The sequence below is a fragment of the Ovis aries genome, chromosome 6 (genome assembly GCF_016772045.2).
Source record: "Ovis aries strain OAR_USU_Benz2616 breed Rambouillet chromosome 6, ARS-UI_Ramb_v3.0, whole genome shotgun sequence".
Classification (NCBI taxonomy): domain Eukaryota; kingdom Metazoa; phylum Chordata; class Mammalia; order Artiodactyla; family Bovidae; genus Ovis; species Ovis aries.
In genome coordinates, this window is record NC_056059.1 from 102,175,760 (window position 1) to 102,187,481 (window position 11,722).

Sequence of the window (11,722 nt, forward strand, 5' to 3'; positions counted from 1 at the left end):
TGAGAAAAAAAATTATTGTGAAAATAGAGAGGTGACCTAGCAGACAGTCAGAAGTTATTATATCACATCCGTTTGAATTTCTTAAGGCATATGGACATATGCTTGTTTCAAACAAAAAAATACAGAAAGATCATCTCCATGCCTTAAAACAGAGAAAGAAAAAATGTCAACATATGTAAAACAATTAAAAGAAATTAAACATGTATTGAATCACTACTATAAGCAAAGAAGGCATTTGCCCCTTACAACTTCCCAGAGGTTTAAAAAAAAAAAAGTCTTATCAAAAATATGACAAAACCATCAGATATAGATTTTACCAGCTCTCTATTTAAGAAAATTAAATCCATTAAAGATTGTGTATATTCACAAGCAGGACATTAGAAACAAAGAAAAGCAGTAAGAACTTTATCGAAACTCCATCAGTGATATCTCAATTGCATCAAATCCTCCAAGTGGGTGTTCCATCTGAACAAATATGTATGTTCACTCTTGTTCAGTTTTGCATAGCCAACTTATCTTCCTTTGAGTTGTTTGTTAGTATGTGTCCTTTATTGCTGAAGACAGAGATGTATGAATTTGAAATTCTTCATATAATCTATAAATCTGAAGCGTTGAACAGACAATTTTTAAAACATTATCAATAGGAATAAAAGCATAACCTAACAATTGAACTGAATGATCTTGTATGTTACTAGTTGGCATTGATAAGCTTCTAGAAATTATGAAAATATAATGAATCATTCTTCAAACATTGAAGCGGCATGAGAACCAAATGATTTTCACAACTGATGCCAAACTAGGAACTAATTTATTGTTAAAATATCATTAAACCTTTTCCGGTAAGCGGCCTGAGGTGACTCCTAAAAATGGTGCGCTATTCACTTGACCCAGAAAACCCCACAAAATCATGCAAATCAAGAGGTTCAAATCTTCGTGTACACTTTAAGAACACTCGTGAAACTGCCCAGGCCATAAAGGGTATGCATATCCGAAAAGCCACCAAGTATCTGAAGGACGTCACGTTAAAGAAGCAGTGTGTGCCGTTCCGCCGCTACAACGGTGGAGTTGGCAGGTGTGCACAGGCCAAACAGTGGGGCTGGACTCAGGGTCGATGGCCCAAAAAGAGTGCTGAATTTTTACTACACATGCTCAAAAATGCAGAGAGTAATGCTGAACTTAAGGGCTTAGATGTAGATTCTCTGGTCATTGAGCACATCCAAGTGAACAAAGCCCCCAAGATGCGACGCAGGACTTACAGAGCTCACGGTCGGATAAACCCCTACATGAGCTCTCCCTGCCACACTGAGATGATCCTTACTGAAAAAGAACAGATTGTTCCTAAACCAGAAGAGGAGGTTGCACAGAAGAAAAAGATATCCCAGAAGAAACTGAAGAAACAAAAACTTATGGCCCGGGAATAAATGCCGCAAAAAATAAATGCAAATAAAAGTAAAATTGTTGGTTGTCTTAATTAGTAAATGTATTTCAAGCGTTAGCACAAAAAAAAAAAAAAAAAATATCATTAATCAGGTATATCCAGTATAATAGGAATTCTCAGAAACATCATAGTAAATCTAAAATTGTTTTCCTTTCTCTTCAAAAGCATAAGAAATATTTATCATCTGTGAAGGTAAAAGCAAACGTGAAATCCATTTATGAAAAAAATAAGCTAAAAGTAATCTTCAGCTCTTTCAAAGTCAAAAGCAGTCCTTATTGGGAAGAAGAGACTTACATGTAAAAGCCAAAATGGCTAATTTTAATACATATTTATATCCTTAGAAGTACATTATAAAGTTATATTATTTTCAAGGGCTACATACTATTATATTTGTTGGAAGGACTGATGCTGAAGTTGAAACTCCAATACTTTGGCCACCTGATGTGAAGAACTGACTTATTGCAAAAGACCCTGATGCTAGGAAAGATTGAAGACAAGAGGAGAAGGGGATGACAGAGGATGAGATGGTTGGATGGCATCACTGACTCAATGGACATGAGTTTGAGCAAGCTCTGGTAGTTGGTGATGGACAGGGAAGCCTGGGGTGCTGCAGTCCCTGGGGTCACAGAGTTGGACATGACTCAGTGGCTAAACTGAACATGCTGTTATCACTAATATAAATATATGATTTTCAGAGAATGATTACAGTAGTAGTATGGAACAGGCAACAGTAGCAACAGAGTAGTTACTGCAGTAGTAACTACTATTGTAGTTAAGTAACAGTAGTAAAAGACAATAGTAGTAAGCAACAGGTTTTTGCATATATAATGCAGATATTATATCAAGACTTTGGTTTTACCAAAACTACACAAGTTAACTTCATTCATGATCATATCAAAATAACTACCTTGGCTCTTTGCTTTCCCCCTCTAAAACAGGCCTCTTGTGTCTCAAAGCTATTACATTTTACTTAGTTTAATCTATATCTAGAGCAAGACTGAAATAATTATGTATGTTTTCTTAAAAAAACTCATTTATAGGACACTGTGGGGGAAGAGAGAGGCAGTTACCTGTGCTGATGACCATCAAACAGAAATTGGGAACTAAACCAATGGACCCTGAAAGACTAGTAATTTGATAGGAAATTTTCTATAGTAACATACAAATTAAGGATACTTTAAACTCTTTTAAAACCAAAAACTAAAATAATCTCTTTTATAAGATTTTTACATTTTAGTTCATAATTTATATGTACATTTTTATTTTACTACTGTAGTTATAGTTGAACATGTTATTAATACAATTGTTGAGGTGATACAAAAATTCATACTTTATGAAACTATTGCATTATTAAAATACAGATAATGCTTTTACAATTTGTTTTACGTTGAAATAGCTCATAAAGTTCTTGCTTGTTTACTGAAAGAGTCGTGGAAAAACTCATTGTTACTACAGCTGTGTGCTTGTTCACCCTTCTCTCACCACCCACTGGCTGTTTGCTGAAAGGGAGGTCTGGTGATCTTTCAAAGCATCTCTTTGAATGAGTTTTTGCACAAAAGTGCTTTTACTTTCCGTTGAAGGGAAAGAGTAGTATGTGTGTGAGTGTATGTAGGGTGACGACAGTAAAGGGAAAGGCATGGCATGGTGACTACCTCTCTTTCCCAACATCCACATGAAATAATTTCATCAGAGACCTCATGATGTAATGAACATAGGCAGTGCTGCTTCAAGAACCAGGTGACAAAGTATGGCACAGAGCTGGCCTTGCCCCTGCCATTGAGCTCAGTCCCACTCTCGCTCTTGGTGAGCAGCTTTGAGAGCACTCAGAGATAATCCCCTTGACTCCAGCGTGGATTCCCTCATGGAGGGTATCAGCAGCAGTGGAAGTGGCAAGCTCCCTAACGCAAGTGATACTCAGCACTAGACTTTCAGGAGAAGGTTTGAGGACAAGAACAAAGACAAACATTACAACATTACAGGGCACATAGGAACTGTCTCTTGGAGAATTCTGGAAATATGGGAAAGAGGTGCAACATTTTCAGGAGTCTAGGGGCCTAGTGGAAGCAGAAGGGGCTAAATTTATATTATTAATATACCTGGAAATCAGTTCATACCCCAGGCTGGTGTGAGCTTTAAAGAGTGGTTTTTGGCTAATGGGTTGTTAGCTAACTGATACTCTTCACGTAATTCAAATTGCCAATGGTGGGACTGAGAAGACTTTCCCATTAAGAGAACTGGACAAGAGAAAGGAAGATCATTCAAAGTACAATGAAGTGGGAGAATGCTTATGGAAACCTGAGTAACTGAAGTATATTCTCTGATCAAAGGCAACAGGGGTTATTCTTCCAGGGACAACAGAGGATGAGATGGTTGGATGGCATCACTGACTCCATGGACATGAGTTTGGGTGGGCTCCGGGAGTTGGTGTTGGACAGGAAGGCCTGGTGTGCTGCAGCTCATGGGGTCGCAAAGAGTCGGAACAACTGAGCGACTGAACAGAACTGAATTGTTTTGAGAGAGTAAAAAGTCTCTTCCCCCCCCCACCCGCCAACACTATACATGGAATATTAATATCTCTGCTATTTGCCCTTTCCCCTTTTCCCCTCTCCCTCCCTCAATAGAGTGACAAGAATAAATGTATCAATCGACAATCAACAAAGATTAATATTTTCTGAATACTTCTGGTGTATAAGATACTGTGCTAAGCACTATACCAGGATTTTTCAAAATAAAATAGAAGCACTATTAAATGACCTTCACTTAGTCAAACCACGAGATTAACTAATGTTCTCCATTCCCTCTATAAGACACACAGACTGATACCCACTGCCTTTGAATGTTTACTAATGAGCCAAATCATGATATGTGAACATTTATCCTTCCTCCAGCTGAGTTAAAACCACCAAAGGCCATTCACTCATTCCCTTCACAGTATCTGAGTGCCTACTATGTGACAGGCACTGTTGTAGGAGCTAGGGACATAGCAATGAATAAAATAGACAAAAATCCTACTTTAATGAAGCTTACATAAAAATCAATTGTTTTAGTTTTCCAAACTCTTAATGTAAGTTATTCTTGCTAATGTAACTAGGTAATTTAATTTTTATATACTTAAGTGTAAAAGACATTTTCCTATTGAAAATAAAGTTGAAATTTTAAAGTAGTTAAAATGGTTCATTTTGTTATGTATATATTTTGCCATAATTTTTAAAAAATGAAGTTGAATGCTTCAGAAAGACAAATTGTTGCCACAAATTACCAGAAGCAAAAAACTGGAATATACTATACAAATATAGAAGTACTCTAAAGTCATATTACTGTGCTAGTATCATTTAGGTTCCATACTTCCTTTAACATAAAACAAAACAGAAAATTGTAGCTTTTGATTCTGATTTGGAAAGAGTTTATGTAAAAAAGACAACCTGGAACTCATGGTCAGAATCAAAGCAGCAGACTCCTGGTCAGAATCAAAGATTGGCCCAGCATCAAAAGATTTGCTAATGAATGTATAATGACAGATTTTTTTCGTAAAAGTAAAGCACTTAAATTATATACGTATAATTTTTTTTTTTACATTTTCCTACTTTAAGTTTGTAGATGAACTAAAGGACTGCGCAGCTTCAACTCTCTAAGATAAACTTCCTCTCTTCGTGTGGTTGTCAACTGTGGCGGGTTCAGTGTTTCTCCCACTACATGATATTCTAAGTCAGGAGAGGGCCCTAAACTGGTAACCAGTTTCCATTAATTAGATCATTTTCCTCTTACATTTTCTTTTAAACATTACAGAAGAGAATGCAAAAATCAAGGCAATCAACTTTTGGGGAATTTCTTACAAAGTGATGCTTTGTTTCATTAAACATTCTGATTCCACCTTACAAAGCCTTTAATGATCAACTTTCCTGCACAGCAGCACAGTCTCATCAGACTTTAGTTTATGTTCTTTAAGACAGAGCATAAACTAGAAAGCTTAACTTCTGATTTGGTTTCCATTTCTGGGAACACTTTAAAACAAAAAAAAAAAAATCAAGATTAACAGTCATGAACCCTAAGGCAAGCCCTTTAGGTCAGATTTAGATGACAGCATATTCATATTAAATTACCTTGTGTGTGTTCAGACGTGGCCAAGTTTCAAAAAGCAGAAGGGCTATGCTTATTTGCCATACTCCCTTCAACCAAAGTGAAGAGGTGGTTCCAAAACTTGCCAGGACAAGTAGCAGAAATGAGTCAGAGAGGACTGGCCCTGGTGAAACCTGTGAATTAGGCAGTTTGACTTCAGCGCCACACCCCTTGAGTACTATATACTTCTCTGCCCCTCCCTTGGTATCGGCAGCCCTGAGGGTCACCCTCACACCGCATACCTCTTCCCCACCAAATTCCTCTCTCACCAGTTCCACTTCTACTCACGCTGAAACTAGCTTCCCCTCATTCCTCTTTCTCCTTCACTAATTAAAATTTACCTCCCCAGTATCTCTCACCCTCAGGGTTTAAAGTGACAGCTACCTAATCTGATAAATCAATCACACAGATGCCCGAAGAGAGAAAGTTGGAAGGGAAAGCAAATTTAACTTCACACTTCTAAAGTTAACACCTTGCAGTTTAACTCATTAGTGACTAAAAGTGAGAATTACCAGCTGAGGCATTCAGGGGAGAGAAATATTCTGAGTCAGGTGGTGCACCTGGCAAGTCAAGTAGGAGGGAGTGAATGCTTTTAGCCTAACATGGTACCAGCCTTCATCCGAGTGGCTAATAAGTTGTGGTCAAGTTTGGGAGCCAAGGTTTCCCTGGTAGCTCAGTTGGTAAAGAATCTGCTGGTAAAGAGACCCTGGTTCGATTCCTGGGTCAGGAAGATCCCCTGGAGAAGGGATAGGCTACCTACTCCAGTATTCTTGGGCTTCCCTTGTGGCTCAGATGGTAAAGAATCCACGTGCAATGCCGGAGATCTGGGTTCAATCCCTTAGTTGGGAAGATCCCCTGGAGGAGGGGCATGGCAACTCACTCCAATATTCTTGCCTGGAGAATCCCCATGGACAGAGAAGCCTGGCATGCTATGGTCCACAGGGTTGCAAACAGCTGGACACGACTGAGCTACTAACTACACAGTAGTGTGTAGTCAGTAGTCTAGTAGTGTGGTAGACTCTTTGTGATCCCATGGACTGCTCACCAGGCCTCCCTGTCCACTGCCAACTCCCAGAGCTTGCTCAAACTCATGTCCATCATATAACCATCATATAACCATCTCCTCCTCTGTTATTCCCTTCTCCTGTCTTCAGTGTTTCCCAGCATCAGGGTCTTTTCCAATGAGTCAGTTCTTCACATCAGGTGGCTCAAAATATTGGAGCTTCAGCTTCAGCATCAGTCCTTCCAATGAATATTCAGGACTGATTTCCTTTAGGATTGACTGGTTGGATCTCCTTGCAGTCCAAGGGACCCTCAAGAGTCTTCTTCAACACCACAGTTCAAAAGCATTAATTCTTTGGCACTCAGCTTTCTTTATGGTCCAACTCTCACATCCACACACGACTACTGGAAAAATCATAGCTTTGACTAGACAAACCTCTGTCAGCAAAGTGATGCCTCTGTTTTTAAATATGCTATCTAGGTTGGTTATAGTTTTTCTTCCAAGGAGCAAGCATCTTTTAATTTTATGGCTGCGGTCACCACCTGCAGTGATTTTGGAGCCCAAGAAAATAAAGTCTCTCACTGTTTTCATTGTTTCCCTATCTATTTGCCATGAAGTGATGGGACCGGAGGCCATGATCTTCGTTTTTTGAATGTTGAGTTTTAAGCCAGCTTTTTCACTCTCCTCTTTCACTTTCATCAAGAGGCTCTCTAGATCCTCTTTGCTTTCTACCAAAAGGGTGGTGTCATCTGCATATCTGAGGTTACTGATATTTCTCCCAGCAATCTTGATTCCAGCTACAACTAAACAGTACAGGGGGAAATTAGAAAAGAGCCAAGAATCTGGTTGGCAAAAAAAAAAAAAAAAAAGCAGAAGTTACAGGAGCACCACAGTTAAATTTTTCTGACGATCTTTCATAGAATTACCTGACCCTGGCACCTAATAAATACTTTCAAAAGTTTCTCTTCAGAATGAAAGAGATTATTAATAATTTCTGTCTCATTAAGCTCAACACTAATTGCAAATATCTGTACAGTTTTGGTTGTTGCTGTTATTTAATTTTTTAAAACAGTGCTATAAAGTTTACAAATATCTTTCATACATGTATTTCATTTACTTCATGTATTTCATTTACTTGAACACTGAAAGAACATTACAGGCTAGTACTCAATGGACACGGGTTTGAGCAAATTCTGAGAGATAGTGAAGGACGGGGAAACCTGGCATGCTGCAGTTCATGGGGTTGTAAATAGTCAGACATGAACCTAGCAACTGAACAACATGTGGAACATATCAGCTATTCCTATTTCCTTCACTTTCTAGAGGAGGAAAGTCATGCTCAAAGGAGTTTGGTAACTTGCCAAGATTTGCACTCGAGTCTTCTGAGTGCAAATGTTGTGCTCTTCATTGTACTGAGCTACCAGGCTGCCTCCCAATGCTTGGAGTTACCTTTGCCATTGCTGTCACGTAACTCCTCATCCTAGGGGAATTCTCACATTTTACAGAGAGTTCAGCTACCACCAAAAGAAAACAACCTGCTTATTCAGTGGAGCTGAGGGTAATTGTAGTCCTATCTGGTTTCCATCACTGCATTTTCTCGCTAGCTAATTCTTGGTTCACTTGGAAGTGTTAGTACTGCCTCACAAAGTCTTCCTTAAACACTGTCAGAGTCTGTGCTCCAATATACCTGCTCGTGTTTTGGTGGATTACTTATCTCCCTTCTGCTTCTCACCTGAGCAAAGTTCCCATCGCAGTCCTTACTTTGTAAGCAAGAAAGGATAATATGTTCCTGGGCTTAAAGTGGGAAAAAACACTAACATAGTTGGTACAAGTCAGAATACAAATATTTCATATTGAGATGAACACAAGAAGTCAGCTGGGAAAACATTGCTATTTACAAATTTCGATTAGCTTAGAATTCATTTCAATCTTTAAAAGGTGATATTTTAAAATCATTGGCATTTAAAGCACCCAATCGCAACATTTTGGAGGGATTTATATACTTTTCTGAATTTGTTGAAATGTTTATTAGACACTTTCCCTATAAAAATAAACAAAACACACATTCTTGGAATACAGTCTCAAGGAGACTGTTATGGGGTGATCCCTGGGTCCCACAGAAAATATTTCTTAGGATGCTCCTCAAGTAATAAACATTCTGAGGCTCACAGACCATGTTGTCCTTGTTCAGTTGTTAAGTTGTGTCTGACCCTTTTCGACCCTATGGACTACAGCATGCCAGGCACCCCTGTTCTTCACTATTTCCCTGAGTTTGCTCAGATTCATGTCCACTGAGTTGGTGATGCTATGTAAGAATCTCATCCTCTGTTGCCCCTTCTTCTCCTGCCCTCAATCCTTCTCAGCTGCAAGGCCTTTTCCAGTGAGTCAGTTCTTTGCATCAGGTGGCCAAAGTTTTAGAGCTTCCGCTTCAGCATCAGTCCTTCCAATGAATATTCAGGGTTGGACCATATGGGAGCCCAGTTAAATTTGTGTTATGGCCAGCTATGTAATTTCTTTATTGTTAGTAGTGATAAACTATGTTGACCTTTTTGTTTATAAGTTTTAATAGAAACTAGCAAAAGAGAAAGAGATTTTCTTTCATCTTTTAGAGAAAAATCAGGTATGCTAGCCTCTGAAATAGTACTGTCCTATAGGACTTTGGGAATCGGTGATGGACAGGGAAGCCTGGTGTGTTGCAGTCCATGGGGTTGCAAAGTGTCGGACATGACTGAGCGACTCAACTGAATAGGACTTCTTGCCATGATCGAAATGTTCTGTGTCTCTACTGCTCTGTATCTGTGCTACACTTGAAACACCCCTAGTTTGACTGAAGAACTGGGTTTTCAATTTAATTAAAATTTACAAAAAATTTTTTTTCATGATGAAAACTTTTAAGATCTACTCTCTTAGCAACTTTAGTGCCTTTGCCTTACATTATATACCCATGAATTTATACATCCCCATGACTTATTTTATAGTGGGCAATTTGCCTTTTTTAACCCCTTTGGCCTTCTACACAAAAGTAAACAATCTTGTGAAGATTTTAAATTAAAACATTTCAGAAATGCAATGTTTTCTGGATTTCTAATTCTTATAGAAACCATTGGTAACAGTATAAATATCGCCATATATCAATACATAGATATATGTACTTTTGAACAGAAATAAGATCATTCTGTATGGCCACTTGATTTTGTCACCAGGTAATATACCTGAGTAACCATAGTTAACTTAATCATCCCACCATTATGGACATTTATTTTGTTTTTAAATTTTCTGACTATCAACAATACTGTAAAGAATATTCTTTTTTTTTTTCTTTTTGTGACACAGCACGTGGGATCTTCACTCCCTCCCTGACCAAGGATCAAACACATGACTCCTGCATTGGAAGCCTGAAATCTGAACCACTGAGCCAGGTAGGTCCCACAAAGAGGTCACATCTCTGGTCATGGGTATACATATTTTTATAGGATAAATTTCAAAAAAATAAGTAAAAGGATATAAACATCATAAATTATGAAAGACACAACTGCACTCCCAAATGGAATAACTCAATTTATAATCCTACCAACAATGATGAGACAATATCTATTTCACGTGTTTTCACCGACACCAGATATTACATCTTTAAAAATATTTTTCCAATTCAATAGTTACAAATATATAATTTTTAGTTTTACTTCTCTATACAGTTGTTTTATTTTTAAATATTTATTGCTTTTTAAAATTTCTTTTGTAAATTTCCTATTTGTAGCATTTTTATTACTCTATAGAAGCTTTACATGGTTATACAGTTAAATTTACAAATTCTTTTAAGGTTTTGGGGGACAAATGGGTAGTTACTGCTACCACCAAAATAAATTCCATATGGATCAAAGAATAAACTGTGAAGGCTATAAAAGTTCTAGAAGAAAATATGGGATAATATTTTTGGTAACAGAAAATAGACTGGCTTGTAGACATACAAAAAGTGCTCATAAGAGAATTGAAAGTACAGATGTAATGTGATAGCATTTTGCATCTATTAGATTGGCAAAGTTCAAAAAAGTTTAATGATGAGGATGTAAAGAAACAGAATGCACTCTCAAAATTTCCATCTGTATTAGAATGACTGTAACTTGTATCACTTCTTGGCTTTGTCCATCAAAACGTAAAATGTTACTCTAACTCATCTTTTATTGCTTCTGAAAGTTTTTCTATTAGTCCTTAAGTTTGCATATAATTTGCAAACAAATGACAATCCTAACAGTTTCAGTGTTTAATTTCTTGTTTCTATTTCACAACAGTGGATAAAGAATCCACCTGCATTGTAGGAGACACAGAAGACTCAGATTAGATCCCTAGGCCAGGAAGATCACCTGGAGGGAGAAAATGGCAATTCACTCCAATATTCTTGCTTGAAAAACCCCATGGACTGAAGAGCTTGGTGGATTATAGTCCACAGGGTCGGAAAGAGTCATTCACAACTGAGTGACTAAGTACATGCCATATCTAATTTCATTGGCTATTATTTCCTTACATGGACTGATGGTGGGCATTCTTGGCCTTGCTCCTGACTCCAGCAGGAATTAGCATAGTGGTTCATTATTCAGCAAGTTTCTGAGTTTGATGTAAAATATACATTCTTCAAAACTGTTTATTAAGGAACGATGCTGGATTTTACAAAATCCTTTTCAGTATCAATTAAAGCACACAGTTTCTCTCCTTTGACTTAATATATAAATAAGTTTTCTATTACAGAATCATTCTTATATACTTGGCATAATTCTTCGGCATACATTCGTAATATAGTTCTAGTTGTACTGTTAATATTGTACTTTAATTTTACATTATATCCAAAAAGGAGATTAAACTATAGATTTCTCTTTTGTGTACTCTATCAGGTTCTGGTATCACAGTCATTTATTTTAAAAACCAGCCTTTCAGCTTATATAAAACCCAAGGATCACTGAGAAAAAGCCTGGAGGGTAACCACCTGAAAAGGCCTTAATGCACACACACACACACACACACACACAAACTCACAACACTTTAGTTTTTCTAACTACTTTGGTGAAAATTTCCAAACCATCCTCTTTATACCTTCTTTCTGACATGAATGCATAAGTTATTCCAAGTATTATGGATATTGCTTTTCTTTCTAATGAATGCAGGAACTTTTC

General features: G+C 37.5%; 1 protein-coding gene across 1 annotated transcript; it reads left to right on the forward strand.

Annotated features, from left to right (window-relative positions):
• Positions 1 to 831: 831 nt before the first annotated feature.
• On the forward strand, positions 832 to 1,471 carry LOC114115421 (large ribosomal subunit protein uL22-like). Its single transcript, XM_042251609.2, has one exon. It carries the CDS (start codon positions 867 to 869, stop codon positions 1,419 to 1,421), a length of 555 nt encoding a protein of 184 aa, XP_042107543.1. The 5' UTR covers positions 832 to 866; the 3' UTR covers positions 1,422 to 1,471.
• The last annotated feature ends 10,251 nt before the right edge of the window (positions 1,472 to 11,722 follow it).